General features: G+C 38.8%; 1 protein-coding gene across 1 annotated transcript in view; it reads right to left on the reverse strand.

Annotated features, from left to right (window-relative positions):
• Positions 1-223: 223 nt before the first annotated feature.
• The window catches only part of PITPNC1 (phosphatidylinositol transfer protein cytoplasmic 1), a 180,699-nt gene continuing 155,461 nt past the window's right edge, over positions 224-25,461 (reverse strand). Inside the window, exons 11-13 of the mRNA XM_090059483.1 lie at positions 17,982-18,137; positions 15,232-15,295; positions 224-886 (exon numbers count right to left, since the gene is read on the reverse strand). Coding sequence (XP_089915609.1) covers positions 627-886; positions 15,232-15,295; positions 17,982-18,137 — 480 coding nt within the window. The 3' untranslated portion in view covers positions 224-626. The remainder of the gene's footprint in view (positions 887-15,231; positions 15,296-17,981; positions 18,138-25,461) is intronic.

The following is a 25,461-nucleotide window of genomic DNA, read 5'->3' on the forward strand; positions in this document are numbered from 1 at the left end:
ATTGGTACTAGTTCCCCTCAGGAGTTCTTGGCAGCTTTATTAAATCCCTACTGCATTTCTAATCATGAAAGCTATGACCTACATGAAAGGCAGACAAAGCTCTTTGGGTAAATCCAGTATCTTTTATTAGACCAACTCAAATAGTTGGAAAAATTCTTCATTGCAAGCTTTTGGGTACCCAATGAAGAATTTTTCCAACTATTTGAGTTGGTCTAATAAAAGATACTGGATTTACCCAAAGAGCCTTGTCTGTCTATGTCCTTAGACCAACACAGCTACAACAAATACCCCTGATGACCTAGATGAGTATTTCTTAGCTTGCCAACTGCTACAGAAAGTTGTGGGGTGTTTTTTTACAGGCAATTCTCAGACTATTTCATTTCATGTTAATAACATGTGCCATATGGCTTGGAGTTTTACTTTGGGAATCAGAGTATATGAGTTATGTTCTTTTGCATGCACTTATTTAAAGGTTTTAGGAACAAGTCTGAGTAAGGAAGTCATCTTTCTAGATCAGTAAAATCCTTTTAAACAAAACCCAAACAATCACTATGAGCTTTATAAATGCTTAGTTACTCTTGTTCTGGCAGACATGGCTTGTCAGGAGGAAACATGCTGGGTTAAATTTAAAGTGTTTTCTTCTCTGGGTCTGGAAGTGTGAGAGTTTCTGGAGCAGATTTTTTCCGAGGTCGGTCTTTGGGAACAGCTAGGAATTCAGGAGCATCTGTGGAGAGAGGAGTTGATGGAGCACTCGACGGTGCACTACGGGTTGAAGAAGGCAGGGATATGTTAGAGATAGATATTGTAGGTGGGAAAATCCCAATTTTCTTGTTGGTGGCTTCCTGAGTTGCTCGTTCAAACTCTCGGACTTCATCCATTGTCATGTCTTCAAAGAAAAGAAAAGAAAGACAAATGGAAAGTTAGAACCATTTCAAGGATGATTTCATTAATGCAGGTCATCCAACCTCTAAATCACAGGGCATGTGCTCATCTCAGTGTGAGGATCCACATGTCAGAATCCTGCTGGAATTAATAGGGGTTCTGGACAATTTTTTTATAAAAGGCCACTGAATTCAGGTGCCTGGATTGATGCTCCCTTAATGCTTGATTTTCTAAGATTATGAATAGCCTTGAAACATTTAATCTCAGGCAGAAGACAGAATACTTTAGTCCTTCAGCAAGTAAAGGGTGTCTCAAGTTGGGCACCAAAGAAAAGAAGGAACCCAGAGTGAAGGACTGTTCTGAAAGTGTGGGCATTCACATTTACAAGGCAGTAAAAAGATATAACACTTTAGGGGGTCATCCTGTTTCCAGCAATGTCTCTGGAAAAATTCTCACTGACTTCAAGGGAAGCAGGATCATATCTTGAATTCCAATTTTTTATTGTACAGTATTGTAATTTACAGTAATGCAAACCATTTCCTGTACATGATTTTTTCATCTACTTTATCATTACTATACCATGCTAATAACATTATTTTGTAACTTATTAAAGTGCCTGGAATTTCTTTTGGGGGCCAACAGCCTGGACATTATGGTTGTTATATACCCGTCATAGATGTATTTACTCCCCTCACAAGATATAATTCCATATTGATCCTAATAATGAGATATACTTCTTGGCTCAAGTCATTTGACTGCCATTAATTGAGATTACCTAAACATAAGGAAGTCAATTGGAAATTTGTAGTTGATTTCAAAGAAGAATTCCACTATTGCATTTTTTTATTTACATATAACAGGTGGACAGGTCTGAAGGCGTAACCGTACTATTACACTGTACAAAAGTTGGTGATTATTTTTAATACTCTTTGGAAAGCTCACTACTGTAATGTCTTCAGAAAACTGAAAAATAGCCTTTAAAAAAAAAAAAGACGCTCAGCCTACTAATTACCTATGAGCCTACTACACACAGGGTACTTCAGCATCTGGTTTTGAATGAAAAGATATTACTTCACCGATTCCTTCAAAAATCCAACCTTTTGAATCAACTGAAATGATTTTAATAAAAATTATTTCTTTTCTGAGATATTAACAAAAATAATGGATTGAAAGTTATAAACTGAATATAACTTCAAAGAAGCACTGACACAGCACTGTTGTTAAGGGATGTAAAATTCTCCCCTTTTCCAGGCATAGAGTATGTCCAGCTTCTGTTGACTTGTAGCAGGAATTGTATTTGTATCTGTGAGGGCATTGCCAACTGTGTCTTCTTGTTGGTTACTATTCACATCATATGGATTAAGCCAAAAGAATCCCTTGTTAATTTACTGAGGTCAAAATACATCTTCAAACTTCCCCATCCAGAAGTCAGAATGCTTTAATAAATTACAGCCAGGTCACAAACCAAATACTCCTTATACCAGTGGAAAATATGTGAAAATGCTACTAGATCAGACTTGACAGCATTACAATGGGCACATCTACATGTGCATTAATGCACCGTAATTATGGTGTATTAAGGTTAGTACCTGTAATAGCTGATTATGGTGTATTTAGTACCTGTAATAACAGGTACTAAACTTAATACACCATAATCAGCACTACTGCGCAATAGTGCTGGCACACATCTTTTAAGTGATGCTAATGTGCAGTAGGCTAATTCTGCATATTAGCACATTAGCACGGCTTTTGCCATGACATGCTAATGCCCAGTATAATTAGTCTAGTGCGTTTTTAGCGTCTCATGTAGACATGCCCACTGTTAGTCGGAACAAGTGTAAATGATGCTACAATTTACAAGCCAATGGTGAATCAGGCCCACAGACTGCTTCTCTACACAGCAGAGAAATCCTTTAATACAGAAATGATTAAATGGACCTGACATATTGTCAATGCTGTATGCATCCACAAGAGGGCAGAATTGGCCCAGAGTAAGCATGTTTCAGGCAAAATTGTACAAAATCTTTCTAATAAAATCCTTAATCAGGTGAGATTTAGCTGGTTTTTCTCTACAAACACAAAATTCAAAGTAGCTTCAGCAAAAGGTCAGCAACATTTCCTCAAACCTGGCACAAACTACAAGAAAAAGGCTTGCGGGAAGCTACTGCAACATGGATTTTCCAAAAAACTCACAACTCCAATCTCCAAGCTCTTTAAAATAGGCAGTCAGTAAAAATTATTTCCCAGTACCACAAACTTCTTTATAAACACTCTTTATGCATTGCATTATATGCAGCAATAGATGTATGGGAAGCAAATATCAAGAAAGAAGTTTGTCCACGTTGTATTTCTGCAGCTCCTAATAACCCTGCTCCTTCACAGTGAAGACACAACTAAAGATGTATCCTCTACATGAGCATAGTTTATTATATTGAAACAATGGAGTAGATACAAGTTACCAGTACCATCTTTATTTTCCTTTGCTCAGTACTGCCATCTTTCAAGACTGTATTGCAGCTTTTGTGATATTTTGCTGTTTTTCTTTAGGCCACAGGTCTAGGAGCTGGGATTATACAAGGGCTCAACTTTCATTATAAAAAAGTAGGTTTCTAGCCTTGGGGACTGTAGGAGCTTCAGTTAGAAAACATGAACTCATTTTTGGCTCACAAAACAGAAGAGCAAACATCTAAAAAATGCTATTTGAAATGTTTATAAAATCCTTCAACAAATTTCATGATTTTTAGGGTTTGACTCAGGATTTTTTAAGGATTGATTTTTGTAATACTGCTGGCCATATGGATACTACCTGCTTCACATAGCAAACTCAAATACTAGCTCTATATAACTACCCTGCATTTTAATATTACATAGCTGCATGCCCATGTAGCTTTGGCTATAAAATGTTTTGGGACACCGATGTGTGAAAGATGCTCTATGTTTTTTTTCATAGAATCATATAAAATAATGAAAACCCTCATACAGTGCCAAATGCCGTCTTCTTTCCAAACAGACTACTATTCCAGGGGCATTTTCAGTCTACAGCAGCTCCTGTAGCTTGAAGAAGAGCTTATTTAAACTGGAATTGCCCCATGTTGACATGGCAGTAAGCTGAGGAGCTCAAAGGAATTGGACTCACTTGTAACAGGAATAATTTTGGTCCCATTTTTCTGATTTACATTTCTTTAACTTATTGTGTCATTGTAAATAGTGTTTTTTGCACTGAACACCTAATATAAAACCTACTGATGTTATCGAGAGTCTTTCCATTGACTTCAATGGTTTCTGGATTAGGCATTTTACTAATGTAAAAAGAAAACAAAATAGTGCTTGAATGAACTGGGAGGGAAAAGGAGAGAAAGATTCCCCAGTAAGAAAGCCATCAGCATGAAAAGCAGATTAATGGAAGTCCTATCAAGTGACCTGCTCTCCATCTGGTCATCTCTGAGTTACATGGGGAGTACTCATTCTACCTGTACTTGATTTTTGCTTTTTTGCCTCATCTCAGATTCACTCACATGCTGATATGTGCTCAAATAAAACTAATCCTACGCTGAGCTGAGAAGGACTCAAAAATACGAGACTCCATTCTGTCTTTTTTTAGAAGTGAATAAAGGCCCGATTCTGCCACGGCTGTAATTATCAATTTGGCCTAAGTCAGTGTTGAAAAGGACTGCAGGCATTTTTAGCCAAAGCTCATATGGCCAAATCTTATGTCTTTATTCAGGGCCCGATTCTGACCTTGCTAGTATAAACCTGGAGTAACCCAGAAGTCAGTGGATTTGCACTAGTATAAATCTGGTATGGGATAAGAAGGAGACTCTCAGCAATTCCTTTTTGGTAATTTTTCAAAGTCAGTCAGAGCTTTAATGATGTAAGATATGAAGAAAACCATAATAATCTAGCCTTAATGACCTGCCCTATAATCTTTACTTGTGCAAAGCCATTGTTCACATTAATGAGAGTTTTGCCTGAGAAGGAACCTTTCATATGAATATTTTAAGAGGAAAACATCACAGCATCTTCTTTCAGGATCCTTGTTTGTGGTTTATCAAAAAAAATCAAACAGGACCTTGAAGGCATTAAGGGAAAAATCCTTTTAGCTTTCTCTCTGTTGGTGCAAATAATTTCACCAGCCACACAAAACTTTTCCACTCTCCATGTTCTTGGCTGTTTGACTGATGCAACCTGAACATTCATAAGGCTTTGAAAAAATCAGGATCATTGGTAGCCAAATCTGATATGGCTGTGTTCTTCTTGATCCTACTAAAATTGTTGGCACATCCAAGGGGAGGGAGGTTACATTTTTTTCCTGCCAGATTGGGAGCTGTAGATGAGATTGACATCTTCCTTTCTTACATCATGGGGACTTCAGGGTGTAATGCGCATGCAGGTTGTAATCTAAGGGAATTTATTCTGCTCTCACTGAAATCAGTGTTAAAACTCACACTGACTTCAGTGTGAGCTGGATCAAGCCTAAAGTTGTTCCCGCTTCTTGTCATTTGCATGTGCAGATTAGGTGAGAGTGGGCAATATGTTTAAAAAATCTACATACTCTTGCTTTGGCATGGCTCTCTATTTCATCCACAGTAGATGAATGTTGACTGCAAACTTTAATGTTGGTTTTCTCATGCATATTTTTCTCGTATTCTCGAACATCATCCATAGTCATATCTGCAAAAAGTTCAAAATGTTGGCATTTTCCATTAATTCGATGCAAACTTTAATAAATAGGAAGATGCTAGGGATAGATAATCTTTCAGCAGAAGCCAAAGAAGGGTTTTTAAAAAAAAAAAGCGGGGAGTCAACTAGCTTTATGAAAAATTACTCATAAAGGTAGTTAAACCAGCTGAGGAAAGTGGAAAAAGGTTAAGTCAAAGGGAATACAGAACAGGGAGGAGTGGAAATTGTTTAGGGGCATCTATGTAGAGTGAGCTAGGCAAAAAGTGTTGGAGTGCAGGCATAGGTACAGGCAAAGATCTTCTAAACTGACTTTAGAAGATACTCTAGAATAAAAAAAACCCCCTCAGATATATCAAAAAGATTTACTTACCTTCTAAGAAACTTTCAAAGAAAACTCTATAGCATTATCTTTAGTACAGTATGGCATATTTTATAACAAAAAGACACTTTCATTGTTGAAGCGCACATTGGCTCAAAATACAGAAGCCAACATAAAATCATCACACTAAGGCCAGGTACAGACATTACACTTTTACTGGTGTAAGTGCTTGGAAGCCAGTCTATTCCTGTCACAGAACAGAAGTTTGGTGCACAGACTGCTTTAAAAATGGCAGAACCTGGTCTAAGATTTGCAACCCCCACCAAAGGGCGAACATTTGCTACCAATCTAAGCTATGCCCGTTACAGAAAACAGCGTAATTTAGACTGATTCCACCTTGGGCTTTTTGATTATCTGTACCTAGCCTAAGTGATTTACTAGTGGATACTACAAAAAGTTTGCTTTATACAAGTGAAAACAATACAGAACAGTCCTGAATGTTAAGAAAGGGTAGCATGGCCTGGTTATGTCTGATATTGTCAGTTTACATAATAAAATGGTATATGACAGAATCAATTAGAAGTCTGTTAAATGAGCTCTATTTGAGTCCCAACAAATCCTTTCCTTATCTTAATTGCAAAAGGAAGTTTGGATTTTATTGCATTTTAAGGTATGAAGATAAGTAATCCAGTTAATCACAAGGGGCAGTACACTCACTGTCTTCAGTGCATCTAATTGTTTAGTTAGGTTTTATTCAATGTGAGAATCCGGTCCATTCTTTGTGACTGTTTGGTAACCACATTCCTTTTCAGTGTCCTGTAAGTATCCTTCGGTCTTTGTTTGTATGATTTAAATGCGACTTCAGTAGCCTTTCAGATTTTTAAGTGCACCGTCTACTAAAGATGTAATGTTAGCTGAAATTTTCAGAGCAGCTAGAGATTATGGGGCTCTTGCTGCTTCCACTTTTCTCCAGTGTTTTCTGCATCATTTGGATTTGTGGCATTTTATGACCTGCTGCTTCCTTTTATATCAGGGGTTTTCAACCTTTCTGGATTAGCGTACCCCCGGCGCCTGGATGCGGAGTGGCAGCAGCCGCCACTTGCCAGCTTCCCCCACCCTCTCTCTGTGTCTGGCGGGGCAGGCGGTGCCTGGGCGGCAGTGTGGGATGGAGCATGGCAGCGCTCTGTCCCCACCCACCCACGTGTCCCCCTAGAGCCTTCTCAAGCACCCCTGGAGGTACATGTACCCCCAGTTGACAACCCCTCCCTGTCTTATATGATATGGGGCTTGGTTCAATTGACAAGAACGCACGTGAAGTGGAATGTGTCACTCATCCCGTTAGTTCAACAACAACAGAGCGCAGGACTTTTTCACTAGTGGTTCCTTTCTCCTTTTTATTACTGATCGCAAGGAAACGTGAAATAACATTAAATGAACTATCATTTAACCTATTCTTTTCTACTATTACCCAAAATGAAAAAAACAAGCTAATAAGCAACGTAAATAGCATGCTAAGGAGAAAATTTGCCAAGCAGAATACATGCTCTTTATTAGCAAAGTCTGAATGAACAACAGTATGAAAATAGATGTACCCCAGGATAAGGCAAAATATATGTTAGTCAAATCAATTATAAAATACAGTAATACTCAACTCAGTAAAAACAATGTCTTTTCTTTATTAGTACTTGATTCTAACATGCAATGGGCCAGATTCTCAGCAGATGTAAACTGGTACAGAACTCATTTGATTCTTCTGAGCTGATTTACACCATTTGAAAATCTCTCCCAAAACTTTTAGCTTTAAAATTATCACTACACATATTGGAGGAACACTGTCAGTTTAAAAATGATATATTTGAACTTTTCCTTCTCTCTGTCATTACAAGTACTGGGGGGAAAAAAATCCAATTTGTATATTTGCTATTGCATTTTGCTCAGCTTCCTAAGAAAAATCAGTAGTTTTTTAGTCAATTTTCCATCCAGAGTCTTATGCTGCAGTACAATGCTACAATAATCAGCTTGCAGATCGCACAGGGGAGTACTTAAGTTAACTTCCTCCATTTATTTTCTGCTTTCCTTTTATTTTGTTCCTTTGCTATAAAAACATCCCATTAAAATTTGGTTCGTAAATTCATTTTCTTGCTTATTTACTAAGTCTGCTTTTGGGGCTTAAAGTGCCTGACAGTGTCCCTTTAAAAACATTTCACTTGGTTTAAACTCTAAAGAGTGAGTATATGTCAATAGTTCTGTATACCAACAGTTCATTTACTTGTGAAAATAATTATTTTAAATGGGGTGATTCTAAGGCTGTAGTGGGAGATACGTAAAGATTTTTCTACCTTTTCTTTTTAACTTTAAGTTTGTGCAGAAGGATTTTGTTGAACAAGGAGGAGATGACTCATACTTAAAATTAAGCCCACCCTTACTTGTTTTCCTATACTGGCTCTAAATGATGGTGGCGTCTGATACCTGCTAGAAATTCAAAGAAACAGTCTTGCTCTTCTCTTTTCACAAAGACTTACATGTATGGTGGGTACAGTCAAACTTATGTAAATGCTTAAATGTGATCTACATATATTGCATTCCCATCAAACACAATTTACCACCTTTCACCAGATTTTGCCATCCAAATACACCTAAAACTTCTTTTGAACTCAAGAAGGCCAGATCCTGTACTGGTGTCCTCTGATATAGCTCCACTGAAGTTAGTGGAAGTGCAGTAAGTTGCTCCAACATCGAATCTCACCAAAAAAGTTCTGGCAGTTTGAGAGCCACAAGCTCATTCTTTACTATGAGCCAGCCTTTGATGTTGTGTTTGGATGACATGTTGCAGGTTAAATAATCAGATTCTAATGCTTTTTTTTAAGAGCATAAATTTTAGAGATCAGATGAACAGATGGGCAGAGCTTAGGAGTGACCTACAACCACTATCTGGCTTGATCCTGGAAGCTGCTGAGCAGCCCAGTCCTGATTCAGCAAAGCATTTAAAGATGTACATAATCCCATGGTAGTCAATGGGGTTACTCATATGCTTAAAGTCAAACACATACTTAAGTACTTTGCTGGATAAGGGCTAAACAGCATACTCTGAAAATTACGGGACTGATCTCATATACAGTTCTTCACAGTAAACATACCAGAGTAAGAATTTATAGGTAGATGCCTGTTTTCATCATATGGCATAGCTCTATGTTTCACATATTGACAATAAACTCCGATTAGACAGGAAATAGAAAATGAGTACAGTAACATGAAAAAATATATCCAAAAGCATGTGCACGTGTGATAGGGGAAACTACAGTTTTGCCAGTAAAAATTTGGATTAAATGGTGACTGATTCTCCAGCTAGAGCTCTGGAACAATGATGGGCATTAAAAATATTCCAAGAAGGTACCGATTTTATCAGATATCCCTTTCTCTTTTACTCAGTGAATTATGCAATTCCTTCTGAAGTCCAGTTTTGCAATTCCTTCTGAATGTTACTGCTCTCTCCTGCTGTACTTGCTGATATTCCTTCTTCTTTCAAAATTTTTTCATTTGAGTCACTGAGATATAAGAGAACATAACTGATCTCTGTGGCAATCTACTTGCCTCTTCTCTTTCCCTTGTGAACTGTCTTCTTGGTTGTGAAGCCATCTTAGTCATTCAAATGCTTTCCTGATCATACCACACCTTCTGACTTCTGTATGGTACTTTGTCAAACTTCTTTTAAGATTCCAGGTCAATCTTGGCTTCTACTGATGTGTCTCTGTTTCACTCCTCAGTAAATAGTATCATCAGATCTGTTAGGCACAGCCTGTGTATGCAGTCAAGCTGCTCTATCCTTATTTAAACTCTACCACTCAAACCCTTCTTTGATTAGTGTATCAAGTCATGCATAAAAACCAATCAGGGCTTATGAAAGGCAAACTGAACTCCAGTGTTATGGAAATTGTTAAATTTTGTAAGAAACGTGAACACAAATTACTTTTTGAAATAAATAATTGACAGTTGAAAGCATGGGATTCAGCAAACATCAGCAGTGAACACACCATAAAATATCTCATTTTCTAATCTATTGTTAGCTCTGAAACAAGTAGCATCAGTGTGTCCTACATGTACAAGAAAAAGTACCCTCAAAATCCTTTAGCCTGGTGGATGCATGCTGGCAACTCATTCACATGAGGAAACAGAGATAAAATGCACTATCTTACTAAATTATAAGTAACAAAAACCAGATGTAAAAGTTATTGTCAGCTTTCCAGTCAAGTAGCAAACTGGTTCATTGTGAGTCCAGCAGCAGTGGGTTATTCATTTACAGTCTCTCAGTTACCTTCTGAGCAAGGTACAGTAGCTTACATTTTTAGGTGAGAAATATTTCACTGGACTCTTCAGAACCAGCACTATAGACCATTACAGTTGTTTTAAATATGGGTTTAAACAACATTGTTCATTGATCTTTCTGCCTATTTACCATATCAGCCTCATTTCAAGAGGTAGATACTAGGGAATTTTGCATGTATTCACAGACCCATAGTAAAGCAAATACTTTTTTTTTGTGAGAAGTGAATGATCTTGCTTCTCTGACCAACATAAAATTATATATGGGTTATAGCTAAAAGCACAGGGAGTCAGAGTATTGGTATGCCATCTCTTCAGACACATATATAAAACCTGAATTTGCTCAACAGTAGTCATGAGCAGAAATGCCTTAACTTATTTTGACACCAAATTTTCTCTTAGAATAAAATAAATATCACTAAAGTCTGTAAGCCAGCAGGCTGGCAGAAGAAAATTCAAAAAGTGCTGACAGAAAGGTCAGAGGCAAAGGCCTCTGTTGAGCTGAATAGAAGGTGCATTTTTGGCTTTAAGATGCACGGTAAGAACAAGTCATTGTTCTGATGTTTTATTTCACATGTTTTTTTCTTATTCTCCGTCTGTATCTCAACACAGATTTACCAATTTCTTATATTTGTTTGTGTTTTTATAATAAATCCTTCATTATCTTTTTAACTCACTCATTTTCAGTGTTGACTGTGATCTCAGGATACTTGAATAAATGGACAAGCTTCTTTTCCAAGAAGGGGGGGGTCTGCCTTTTCTGAGCACATGACAGAACTAGGGTATAATTCTTTCAGCTGACAAAATCCCCTCTTGGTAAGGCAGAAAAAGCTGATGTACCATAGGGCAGGGATGTAACCTTTGGAACTAGAGGTACATCAGTCCGATATCAGATTGGCACTGATATAATAGGAATAGGAATAGGTTTAGGTTAGAGATCAGTTAGGATGGCCAAAATCTGGAACCAACTTCCCAGGGAAGTGGTCCTCACCCCTACCTTGGGCAATTCAAGAAGAGGTTGGATGGTCACCTGTCTGGGGTCTTGTGAACCCAGCATTCATTCCTGCCTGTGGCAGGGGTCAGGCTTGATGATCTGTTCAGGTCCCTCCTGACCCTAGCTACTATGAAACTATTAAGCCACATGGAATACTTAGCTCTTTCTTTCCATGCAGAGTTTTCTGGAAAATTATAAAACAAAATTTCTGAAAAAAGTCTAAATGTGGAGACATTAACATTTAGAAGAAAATATAATCTAAGATTTTGCTTAGCTCAGAATCATTATTTGAACAAAGGTATAGGAAGCAAATTCTTCAGCCATTGTTAATTTACACACACAAAAAATTGATGTCATTAATTCTATTCAACTTTGTAATTAGCTATATTTATCCCTGGTGTGACAGGAATGATGCCAACACATTTAAACTAAGGGGAAATTTGTTCCAATTCTTAAAAGAAAGTTTAACCATTGTTTTACTTTTCTACATTGGAGCCTGACATAACTGTACTGTGCAATTTACATTACTTTGGTATTTGTTAGTTTTCATTTCTTGCCATAGAGTGGGACACTGTTTCTTCACTGTGTTCACGTGAAGAAATGGCAACTCACAGGTCCCCTTGCACTAAAACAATTAGATAACATATAGGATTGGAAGTGTAAGAACAAATGAAGGACCAACACCTATACAGAGGTAGCCCTGGCAAAATTTTCAGTAGCTCTCGATCTTTTTGAATCAGTTCGCCAGTACTCAAATTTTACTTCGTCATTCATTAGTCTTCTCAAGCAGACATTTTCTATGGCCTAAAGAAGGAAAATCCTAGTCCTTCCCATGCAAAGGTCAAACTGAGCTCCTCGTACAGAGCTGCAGATACAAAGATTCATAGATGCTAGGGCTGGAAGGAACCTCAACAGATCATTGAGTCCGACCCCCTACCTGGGCAGGAAAGAGCGCTGGGGTCACACGGCCTTCTCTTGAAGACCCCCAAGGTAGGGGAGAGCACCTTGGGAGCCCGTTCCAAATTCTGGCAGATTGATAATCTATAGAAGTCCATTTTACACACTCATCGTTTTTTAAAGATCAGGCTCCCAATAGTGTTTTACAATCTGCTTGAGCAGGGGTGCCTTTTCACGTAAAAAATATATTGTTCATATTGGGAAATAAAGATTCAGATTCTTCTCCTTTCACCATTGCTATATAGAGTATGGTGAGCCAACAGTGCATAGTGGGGACACAAGAATTGTCCAATGCATAAGATTTTCAATACAGTTCTCCTGACTCATCCTACGAATGCAACCAGACACTTTACATTCCCTGCTGGCTCCAGCTGCTTCTCTGATGCTGATTCCTATGTAAATTGCTCCATTCCTGTTATGATTTTCTGAGTTCTCTTATGCAAGTGACAGAAGAGGAATTCCTCAGCCTTTAGTTGCAATCTGTGCTGAAGTTCATCAGCAGCCAAAACACTGGCAGAAACAGCTATGTGGTCATGCATCTTGGATGTTCTTTTTTGTTGAATGCCACACAGACAGAATGCTTGTTTAATTACACAAAGACATCCCACAAAATGAGGACATGTCCTCGGGCTAGTGACAGAAATGAAAAACAAGCTGAAATACTGCCTTAAATTGTTAGATTTTTCTAAATTTAGCCAAGCAGTCAATAAATAGACACAATAGCCACATCCAGACAAGCATGGGCATGCGCTTGTAGCAGCACAAATTTGTGCTGTTACTTTGTGCCACAGTGTGTGCCCCTGCCCATGCGCTCTGTTGGGGAACACATTGTCCCATTAAGGGCAAACTGCCTGTGCCCAGCTCCTCCTGGATGCTGGCATGCTGCTCCAACCAGGGGAGGGGACTGGCTGGGGCACAGGGTGCCTGTGTGGGGCTAGCTGGCAGGCCGCCTCCATGCTGAGGCACCCTATGCCTCAGCCACCTGCGGAGTGGCCCGGGGCCTGGGCCTGCTCCCCCATCTCCATGGAGCCCCTGTGCTGCCTGCTCCCCTGTCTCTACTTGTCCCAGCACGTGCTATTTTGGTGTGCTTTGTTTCACTTTTTTTTCCAAGGGTTTTTTTTTGCTACTGGGATTTCCTGGTAGCAAATTTTGTCTCCTGCGCTGCAAATTAGCAGCACTGCACATGGTTTAACATGCTATGCATATGGTTTGTGGCACCACAGAGAGGTGCATGCATATGCATGCATGTGTGGACACGGCAAATGGTTTCTGTCAGCACTGCTGCCTTCTTCAGATACCACATAAATCAAATACTTGTGATCAGAGTCTATTGCATAATGATCAGTGCACATTTTATGTCATAGTTCAAGGTACTAAAAGAATAACAAGGTACATATTACTGTTGCTTGCTACTTGTAATCAGTACTATCTATCTATATCAATTCATCTATCTCAAAAATCAAATTTCCCCTCTGAAAAGGAGATGATAAAAGATGATATAAGATAAACACACCCCATGATATTAATATAAAACAGCTTAAGGAAATGAAGGAGCATGGTTTTCATTAGAAAATAAATATAGAAATAAGCAAAACTAGTATTTGTAAACTCTCATTTGTATCTAGAGGATACTTGATGTCTGAGCATTGAGTCTAGGTGTTTTTGAAAGCTTATAACCATAGTTCATCAAATAAAAATTTGTGGAGGTATGGGACATATGCCATATGAGGAAGTCAAGCTCATTCTCAATTGTTTAGAGATGCAGAATCCTCTTACTGGTTTACGACTGTCCCTAAATGAAAAAGCCTGGTGGAAAAATAAAAGACCTATTTTTACTCTGCCAGAATGTTTATGACTGCAACACCATCATACCTGTATTCTCATGCTTTATTAAAACTGTACAATAAGAGAAGTTGTGACTTTAAAAGCAAATTCTTTTTTTAGTTTCTAACTAATCAGTACCCCATACATGCAAGCAGATTCTTAGCTGGTGTAAATTTGTGAAGTCAAGGGTGCTATGCCAGTTTACGTTAATCAGGGGTAGTCCTGGATGGTAAGCAAGATAACCAAGGTACCTAGAAGCAAGGTAACACAGGATGGTTCTGAGCGCTGAGTGCATTATTCTGTGAATCAGGTTTATATGTCCCAAAGGCTACTCACTGAAAAGTCCAAAGCAGTGTTTCTGTGAACCTCAAGGAGATTCTAACTAATTTTTCTTCTTTTAATAGATTTCCAAATTGCAATTCTCTACATTTTTTAAATGGATCTACATATATCTATTATAATGAATACTTTCATGAAACAATCTGTAAAAGGCACAAACCTGAATGCTTATTTGTGCACTGATAAAATGTAATAGACTAGTTTGATGTTCACAATTACCCTGTACAATTCAAAGCACCCATTCCTGCAGCTGCTGCATGGATTCAAAGGGAATTTAGTGCATGCAGCTGCTGTTGAATCAGACCCAGTAGATTCTAATTTGTAGCTGTTATATCCTTTTTTTTCCAAACAGGACTGCAGAACTCTGTGGGTTTTTTTCTATATTGCATGTTAACACTTTAAAATCCATTCCGAAAACCTGAAATTATGCTGGAAATAACACGGGCCAAATGGAGACCTCAAGGACCTGCAATATGGAGATGATTCTACATTAGTGCTACAAAAGCAGAGTTAATATTAGGCACTATTTTCAATATAGATTGTTCCTAACCTGGACTTCAGTGAACTTCCCAAGATGCAGAGTGGTTGGATCATGGGCATATATATGCTGTAAAATGCATGAAATCGTATGTACTGTCCAACCCTCTGAATACTATCTGACTAGCTCTGGCAATGAAGGATCTGCTGAAAGCAAGTTCTGTGTTTGGAGGCAATGAGATGGGATACAATGGGATATAAAAGTAGCCCCCACTCTCAGTAAAGGTGTTTGGCATGTTGTACAAGGAATGAATAATCTTTACATTTTGGGCTTGATGGTCAATGAAAGTAAATGGAACTGTTTCCATTTATTTCAGTGGGTTTGGATTAGTTCCTTTACAAAGCTGTTTTGTTCATTAATTTTGGAAAGACAACTTACCGTACCACTCATCAACCCACGCAAAAGCCTGTCGGTGACCAATCAGTAATATGTCTCTGACCACCTGTGGAATAAGAAAAATGGTTAAAGTTATCTTTTGTACCAACCAAAACATTTTAGAATAATAAGCTAGGGTACCATCATATTTTTTCTGCAAGATCTAAGAATATAAAATCCTAAAATCTGACACTAAAAAGAGCTTTGGTGATATATGCTATTCGGGAACAGAAACAACAAATGCATTAATCGTTGGCAAGGAAACTGGAACTCCCTTCTCTTTCATTTTTCTTTTCATCTCTTGCCAGTTCTTCTCATGTATAGAAAGTTGATAAATGTAAAGAATCCTACCACTTAGTGATTAATTAATTTTCGACAAGTAGATTGGAAAACTCCCACCACCTTCCAGAGCTGTAAAAATTCCTGGATGCTATTGTTATGTGAAAGTTACTCATTTCTACTTGTAGAATACTTCATTTTTTAATCTTCGATGATTAAAAACCTTGGCAGATTATATACACAGAAAACTCTCTCCAAAAATATGAGTCAAAACCTTTATGAAACATTCAGATGTTTAAATAAAGAGATTGAATTCCAAGGGTCTTGCTGCATTGGAGAAGTAGCTGCAACTGCAGGTTTATCATGTGAGCTCTCTGAACAGGCACTAAGGCATCTGAATTCAGCAGTGAGAATCAAACACGCAATGAACAAGAGCAACAGTATCAGTGTCAAGCCTCCTGAACGTCAGGAAATCAAAACCAGAAGATACAACAATTGTAGTTAAATCCAACACAGCTGTCTGAAATTTGGCATTCAATTATGGTTTAATATTTTACCTCTTAAGTTTCTTAAATTTCTCTGCAAGTAGTCTGTGGATAAATTAAAGTGTTAAAGGAATAAACAGTTTCCAGGACCTGTAGTCCTTAGAAATTCTGGGTCTGATCCTAAGTGAATTTTTAACTGGCCAAGTTCAGAAGTGATGGATAAGTTGGACACATTAATATTAACTCATCTTCACAGCTGATTGCACTCTGTTAGCCTAAATCTGCTTGCCAATCTTAAATTTTACCAATCTGTTCACAAGCCTAACATGGTCATACTATGTTTTAGGGAAGAAGTTTGAGGTGCTTGCTTGAGACTCAGTGTTGCCAGATGTATGATAACTGTCCTTGTTGTGTGGCTGATTTATCCTGGTGTGATATATAATAGATACTTAAAAAATTTGGGCAAAATATACAGTAATTCAGGAAGATCCAAAGCTTGCTTGTATTTGAAGGAAAATGTTCATAGTCAATTAATTTTTCATCTTAAGTCACCTTAAATTGTCTCTGTTCCACCATAGACTTCCTTTGGGATCTCAGGTGAGTGAATAAGTCTCTCTGTGCCTCAGTTCCTCCTCTGTAAAATGGCGATAAGTGCACTGACCCGCCTTGCAGGAGTTTGTGTGGATTAATATACAAAAAGCTATGAGCTGCTCGGACACTCTGACTATGGGGATTATATAAGAGCCTACGGGAGAGCAGAGAAAAGGCTACTTTGGGTTTGACCCTCTAGCCTCCATCTCCTGGCAGTAGTAAGTTATTTATGTATCACAAGAGGTATGATTTTTTTTTACAGCAGGAAATTTATTTTTAATTATGTGCAATAATACTTCATAACCTGTGAGTAAGTAAAAAAACAGCTGTCACCAGAGCAAATGGTAGAAGTTCAATTCTAATTCCAGTTACACTGATTGCTTAGTAATGTAGCTACAGCAGTAAGCTTATGGTTAGACTCCGGCTTTCCATTTTTCCTGATGAGGTTACCAGGTTTTTTATTTTTAGCATTGTAGGTTAGCTGACTAGTACAATGAGAAACAAGGATCTTTTATTCATTCATTCATTCATTCATTCATTCATAAGATGTAGGCAGGAAGGGACCTTGGAAGTCATCGGGCAGGAAAGACAACTGGGGTCAAGTGACCCCAGCAAGCAGACTGTCCAGCCTCCTCTTGAAGATTTCCAGGGTAGACGATTGCACCACCTCTGGAGGGCTGTATCCAAATATGTAAGCTATCAAAGCTAAGGTGGCCATCAAATTAAAGTAAATATTAGGCCTCACTCTGCTCTCAGATTCAGTTTACTGAGAATGATTGCTGTTGTCTCTGATGTAAAACAAAGTGAGGGGGCAGAATCAGATTACTAGATATAATTAGGTCACATCCCCAAAACTGTTTAGAACAATAAAGATATTAAAAGATTTGGGTAATAAAGTGACAGGAAAAAATATTTCAGCCTAGAAACATTGTATTCTAAATGTAGCCTTTGAACAGCTCAGAAATCTCACAATAAAGCTGTTGTCTTTGGGACGAGGATGAGTTTACCAGCAGTGGAGGTCTCTGGGGAAGGCTGCAGGAAGAGAGGTTGTTTGTTCATCGCACGCAAGGACTGCAGCCCTGGAGATGCTCCCGCTGGCTGTGCTCAGAGACGGGCCAGAAAGTGAACCCTGGAGCCAAACAATTCCGGTCTTTGGGGGCAGTTTGTATTTAGAGAGAAATTTTGCAGCTGGCCTCCATCTCTTTAACAGACAGATACAAACTTCCACATGCAAATACCCTTGAAAATCAGGGAGGAATAGAAACAGTTTAGAGTTGAACTCCCTGGCTTCAGCTACCTCGAGGCCTGTCCAGATGCAGGCTAGTGCTCCAGTTCAGCTGGTGCACTAGATCTGCTCACATACAGGGCACGTGCCGTAAGGTACAGCTGATCACTGACCTTGTGTACGAATTGTTCTACTCTGGTTTGAAGTCCCCAGACTTCAAATTTCACAGTCACCAGTTTGTAGGAGCACATGATTGGTTGCTGAGTGTCTCTCCAGCCTTCTTTTAGCAGGCCTCTGCCAGTCTTCTGTGACTTGAAATGTTTAGGATCCTGCAAAACAAGGAAGACTGATTGTAAGACTTTGATGGGAAAGTCTTTATTTATTAGTTTACTGATGTCCCTGTTTTAAGTTAAAATGAACCATGGAAAGATGTTAAGAAGTATTACAGAAATGTAACATGAAGCTGCTTAAATGAATCATGGGACATGGTAAAACACATGAAGCTCCTGAACACCATGTCCATTTTGGGCTTAGCTATGTCTCACTCCTATAACATAGCTAGTGCACTCACACAAGTGCCACGCAAGGATGTAATCAAGACAGATCACATGCATTGCTTCTACTTATGTCAAGATCTGTGATGATCCTATGATAATAGGAGCTAGTTCATTGTATTGGGCTTTGTAGTGCAAAAGCAGGGATTTGCTCAGCACAGGAGCCAGAAGGAATGATGTCTCTTGAACCTAACCCTTAGCTATAAAGTAACCACTGAGAATTAGAAGTAAATTTAATGGCACTGGTTTAAAAAAAATTACAAAATAATTCATGTACTTCATATCTAAAGAAACCAGTAAGGAAAACAGAAGTTATTGTGCCATGTACATAGTATGCATAGACCCTGCCTATTTCTCATCCAGGAACTGCATGTCAGTTGGATGGAAGAGCAGCAGAATAAACTCAAAGGTGAAAAAACCCAACTCCAAACACAGAAAACATTCATTATAAATGTCTCAGATGGAGGAGCGCTCACTTCGCAAACTTTATCAAGTGCGTTATTCTCTAAATGACTTGTACCTTATGTATTTAGTTATCCTGGTGTTCATTCACAGAATCTGATGAAGCAGGTTGTTGCCTATGAAAGCTCATGCCTCTCTGACCCTGTTGTCTCTAAGGTGGTGCCATCCTGCTCTGCCTTCTGCATGACTTCAGACTAACATGGCTAACTATCTCTCGGATATATGCTTGTGCAAAGCAAATGTAAAGAAGCCACAAAGAGCTACATCCTGACGTGGCAACATTTTGCATCCAGTTTGCATAGATGTAAAGATGACACATGGCACGAGGGCAGTGGAGAGTCAAGCTCCCAAGGTTTAAGAGAAATGGGAGCAGCAAAAGATTACATGAAGAGATTTCCTCTTCTGTCCCTGAGGCTGATCTTGCTAATTACATCTTTTAAGTCTTGGAGAGAATTTACAATTAAATATTCATTTTCAAAATATGGGGACAGGGAAGCAGTAGTGACTAGTGAAGTAGCAGTAGTACAATGTAACTCCTTTAATCCACGCTAAACATCAAGCCCCAGAGGCTATGATCTCAGCAAACTTATGCTTAAGTCCTTCCCTATTTAGGAACATAATTAAACATACACTTTAGTATAAACGGTGCTTAAGTGATAACATAAATAAAGGTCTGGATAAGGATGACTTAAGGAGGGGGAAGATTGGTGACAATGTTCTTTTTTTTCCTAATGTTTATTGTTAGTGCCAATGGCCCAGCTTCTGATTTTGTTCATAAAACTGAAGCTCTACCATTTAACTTTTTTAACTAGCTTTTAATGAAGTGATGTTCTTCCCATCTTTATGTACGTCATTCCTTTTATTGCTTTCACATTCTCCTCTATGAGCAACATGTTTGCAATACACTCTGGTTTTAACCAGAGAAAAGAAAACATCATCACAGAAAACCAATCAGCTACATCACATATCAGAATAACATACCACTGTACATCACAAATCACAGGTACATAATGTCTGTCTATCTTCTTATTCAATAAAACTTGACCTTAGCTTGGTCTGGATATTTTCCAGTTGAAAAGAACTGTTGTAGAGATGATAGCTGCCTGAAGCAAGCAGTGCAATAAAAAAAATATGAGAAACAAAAAGACCGGGGACAAAGAATTATAGCAGATATAATTCTGCTATAATTCCTTACCACAAGTAAGGAAACAGGTTACAACAACTATATACAATTATTTTAAATATTCCTACCAAAGCTGAATGCAGTGAGCAACTATTTTTAAGAAATCAGGCAGAACTCAAATGTAAATACTGATTTCAGTGAGATAGTTGTTACAGCCCTCAAGTCTCTTTTTTTGGTATTATAGCAGAGGTAAAAAAGGGATTTTACATTGCTCATGTTCTCTCATATAATTGCATATTTGTCTGCTAGGATGTAATACTGTCAGAGATCATCTCGGAGATTTGATGATAAATAATATGTATTTAAATCAGGATTTTCGAAAAGTGATAGTGATTTTGGGTACACTGGTTTTTAGAATGCCCAACTTCAGACACTGTAAAGGGTTTTTTTCTGCTTTTCAGAAAACCCAGAGTACACATCCTCTAGAAATCAGGCTACTTTCAGATATCTCAAAATAAATATCCAAAATCACTAGCTTACAATCAAAAGTCACACCATAATCTCTCTTGGTTCCTTCAGGAGCAGATTTAATAAAAGTACGGTGGTACAACAGCTCATTTAACATAGTCCCCCTTATCTTGATATTTGACTTAATTTAGATAGATAGGAGTTTATCCTGCCACTTACAAGGCACATCTACATGTGCATTAATGCACCATGGTTACAGCTCATTAAGTTTAGTATCTGTAATAACAACAGGTCAGGTACTAAATGCACACTGGCACTACTGGCACTACTGCACAGTAACTGGCACTACTGGCACACAGCTTTTTAGTGACGCTAATGCACAGCAGACTAATTCTGCTGTGCATTAGTGCAATAGCACAGCTTTGCTGTGACACACTAATGCGCAGTAGAATTACTAATGTGCCCACAGTGTGCTGTGACACACTAATGTGCTGTGAGACACTAATGCGCGCACAGTGTCATTAATTCTGATTGTCCATTGCCAGTGATAATATCCATTTTTTAGTTCAATGACTCTAGTTAAGAACTGTGTCAGCCAATCCATTTACTGTTAAGGATTTTGGAGAAAAAATTCAAAAACGATTAAGCGATTTAGGAAGCTGAGCCCCACTTTTAAAAGTGACTTACAGTATATCTTTGTAGAGCTTGACATTAAGAATACTTATGTCTATGTAACTTGAAAATAAGTTTCAGGAGCCTGAATTGTTCAGATGTTTTTGAAAATTTTGCCATTCATTCCTTTCAGGAATTTTTCTTGTATTGGCTTTTTCGGATGAACTAGTATTATATTAATAGAGAAGAGAAGCTTAATAGGCTGATAATATTGCTAATATTTCAGTTCTAGCCAGCAGTAAGAGTCATATTTTTTGTCCATGTATTCTATAGTAGTTAAATCCACAGATTATTTTGATCCATGAGGAAAATAAAGAAGATCAGGACTCTCAGCATTATTTGATGCGTTCAACTGTAAACTTTCTATTGCATCAGATGTTATTTTCCAGATTCAGGACACTTAGATCCTGGTCGGTTTGCTTTTGCTAAATGCTTTCCCAATTTAGTTACACTCCAATATTTATTAGCAGTGTGGATGCTCTGTTGACATCAGTAAGGAACTTCCTGCTCAGACTGCAATACTAGTGAATTATTGCTGATTGCTTTTAAATTCATTATTTAGATAAAGTCTGTCAGGAAAATGTATTATTTCTTCTAGGCTTCCAGTTTGTCAACCTGAGAACCTGTGGATCAGAATCTCTTTGGGATCCTGTGTTTAGATTATGCCTTAAAGAATTCTGGTTTTCTATACTCACAACTAGACCTTTTGGAGCAAGAACAGCCTCTTCCTTGTGTATGAATACATTGCCTAGAATAATGAAACAGGGGTCCTGGCGAAATCAGTAATGTTTTTAGATCTTACTACATTACAAATTATTTTTGGTAGTGATGATGATATAGGTGTCTACAACTTTAACTGTTACATAAATCACCATTTTTTTTCTGTGATATAAATCACCATTTTTTCCCCATCAAGGTCTTGGAGAGATGCGCTGTGTGACGTGCTCCAAACAGTGAGTGTACAGACATGCATAGCCCAAGAGGCACTTCAGAAATGACTCTCAGAAAGCGAGGAACATCTTTGAAGTGCTTCCTTTTGAAGCACTCCCTGGACTGTCTGTCTCCTCAAGTGGTCCCCCAGCACCCCCCTGGGCTCTGCCTGCAGGCGCAGTGGGGCAGCTCCCCAGTGAGCTTTCTCCTGTGTGCACAGCTGTCCTCAGGCATGTAGGGATTCCCGCTGCCCGGCTCTCTGGAGCTCGTGCTTTCGTGGCCATTTTGCAGCACTCTGTGGAAGTCAGGGAGAGCCGTGCATCTGCAGGGGGCTGAATGGGAAGTGCTCTGGGATTCAGAGTGCTTTAAATGTATGTCTGTTCATGGCCAAGGTAAACCTTTAGATAAAAAGAGGCGCATTCACTTCTGAAATCAACAGAGACATGTTTATAGTTTGCCTCAATAGCCAAATTTTCACAAATTGTCAATGAAAATTGAACAGGTGTTTAAATCACATGGACATTAAATCACATGTATTCATAGGGTTGTGAGGGAAAGCAAGGGTCATTTAAGACCAACCCCCTGCATAAATTGGGGATGTATCATTTCTAAAATTACCCTGTACAAATGCTAATCCAGCCTCTTCTTGAAAATCTCCAGTGAAGAAGACTTCACAGCTTTTTTGAGCAGCTTGTTCTACTGTCCTTCTGTTCTGACAGTGTGAGGATATTTTTTCTGAGATTCAATTTAAGCCTGTGTTGCTAGAGTGCTTTTCGTGCTGCCCTCTCTGGTAAGGGAGAACAGCTGTTCTCCCTTTTCTTTACAGCTTACATTTCCAACTCATTATTTTTGTCTCTTGCTTCTAGGTCCTCTCCAGTTTCTCTACATCCTTCTGGAAACACAGAGTCCAGAAATGCATACAATATTCTAGTAGAGGCATAACCCAGCTGAGTCAACTGATAGTATCATCTTGCGTATAATACTCCCATTTATGCAGCCTAAAATTGCATTTGCTTTTTTATGTAACATCACATAGGACTTGATGTTTTTGTTCAAAACCAAAACAGCATCAGGATGCTGCAAAAGCAAGGTTGTTCTCTTAGAAGTTAGCCCAGCAAACACCTGGATTTAGTGATAAAAACTCTTCTTAGCCCACAAACAGGCCATGGACATCCACTGCAATGTTCCTGACTGAGAATCCTTGCACAGTGCCCACATAAAGAGCCAAATCCTGATGATGACCTTTCAGCACTCAGTTCTTGCTTAGGCAACCTCACATTCCATCTGAAGGGAGTTTGGCCCTTGCAAGGACAAAGTACAAAGTGAGCAATGTGGCTCAAGGGGGTACAAGGCACTAATGTGTCTCCATTCACATTATGAAAAAGTTGCAAGGCTAATTGGTTGCCCATCACTTTGAAACATTTTCCCAGTCTGCCACCATCTGTCTCACCCTTGTGAAGGGCAGGGATGTTTTATAAAGGCAGAAACTAACTATTATAGGCCCCCATCCTGTAGTTTGCACTGTTATGGTATTTAAGTGCCTGATCCAAAACCCTGGAAGTAACTGGGAATTCTTTTTCTTGTGTTCACTGGCCCTTGGATCAGGCCACAAGTACCAAATATTGTTCCAGGTTCTTAATAAATACTAAATTTTCAAGCAATCAGCTTTGCTGCTGGGACTAGAGTTTGCCTGAGTGACTGGGCTGATACTGCAATCTGCTGGAAGGAGGGTCAGCTCAGATATGGAGTTCATTTTCTAATCATGAATTGCTTCCAATAAACATTAAATGAGGCACATTTCCTAAGGCACTTTTGAAAATGGTACCTAAGTCCTTTGAAAATACTATAAAAATGACCAAATAAAGGAAATATTAGGATAACTATGTTATTTTTTTTTCCACCAGTGGTTCAGGTACTTTTGCCCTAAGTGTTTTCAATAGTTAGCTTACCTTTCTACTTTCCAAAATAAATGCTCATCTCATTTACAGTGTGATAGGGCTTTCATCTACATGCATTTCTCTGGACATTAAAAAGAAGTTCTTTTTCCAAATCTGATTTGAAACCAATCTAAGATCTTGCGTAGAAGGGTAATCATTATGCTTTTGGCTTCATTTTTTTAAATTGTATTCTACTGGAACCCAAGCACACGGACACCAATATTTCTGCTTTGTTAGCACTTGATAAGTGCTATTTTTAAACCACTCTGCAGTTGGCAGTAGAACATACTGCAAACATGGAGCAATTTGTGCTATTCCCTTGCAAAATGACTCTGTTAAACGAGCCTGACTCATAAATTATATCAGATATCAAGAGGAACAGGGAAGAGCACTCTAAACCAAATGAAGAAAAGAGGTACCAGCGAAAGCATAATATCAATAAAGTAAAAACAGTTAATCAAACGGGTAAATATTAATGAATGCTCTAAGCCAGCGGTGCCCAACCTTCTGGCCTGCAGGCTAGATGAGTGGAGCAGGGTCTATCTGCAGGCTGGATCCAGCACAGGGTTGATGCATGGGCACAGTCCACAGGCCCAGATCTTACCACAGAGCAACTTGTGTGCACCAAATCTGACTCTCTGTGCCAGCTCAGCCCCATGCGCTGATGTGACCTGATATGCAGGATCATATCATTTGGCCCATGGGCTCTCCATGGGTCTGGAAATTTAATGGCAGAGGGGCAGTGGCAGTGTTAATTGCTGCAGCTTATGCTCCCCTATTGCCAAATTTCTGGATCACTGGGGAGCCTTACAGGCAGGTGACACAGCTCTGCTGACTGCATCTGGCCTCTGCTCTACGCCACTGATTCTGAGGCCAGCGTTAAAGTCAGCCCCCAAGGGAGGCAGGCGATCACTGCTCTCTTCTCTCTGTTCCTGCTCAGAGGCCTCCAAGATGCTTCTTTCCAGGGCATCGATTCTTTGCCTTAAATTCCTACTGTGGAATATTCTACCAACAGATATTTGTGATGAACATTTTTTTTCTTGTAGGCTGAAGTCCAATTTGCTTGCTGTAGCATTTCAGAACTAATCTGTCATGATTTTGTTTTGATCTATGTGACCTGGCATTTCATCACCAGCTGCGATGGGTGGGCTTTGAATACCAGACTGTACAGACACAGCATTCTGCAAGCCTATATTGATGGAAAATGCTACTATTGTGATATTTATATTTCACGCTGTAAGATATTTGGGGGTTTTTTGTTTTGTTTTTTTTCCTGACAGCCAGTTAAATCCTGCTTTACCCCAAGTGGCAGGACAGTTTTGAGGCAGTAGACCAATGCAAATATTTTATTTTTGCAAAATGTGTATTATAAAGAGGTGGCTCTATAGTACTGGGGTGCAGGCTATGAGGAGATCAATATATAAGTGGCCTTATCTGCATGGGGGATATGTATTAGTATAGCTATTTGGGTATAATGTAGCTGTTCTGGAATAACACACCTGTATAG

Source organism: Crocodylus siamensis, chromosome 8 (genome assembly GCF_052110815.1).
Source record: "Crocodylus siamensis isolate JL-2025a chromosome 8, ASM5211081v1, whole genome shotgun sequence".
NCBI classification, from domain to species: Eukaryota; Metazoa; Chordata; order Crocodylia; family Crocodylidae; genus Crocodylus; species Crocodylus siamensis.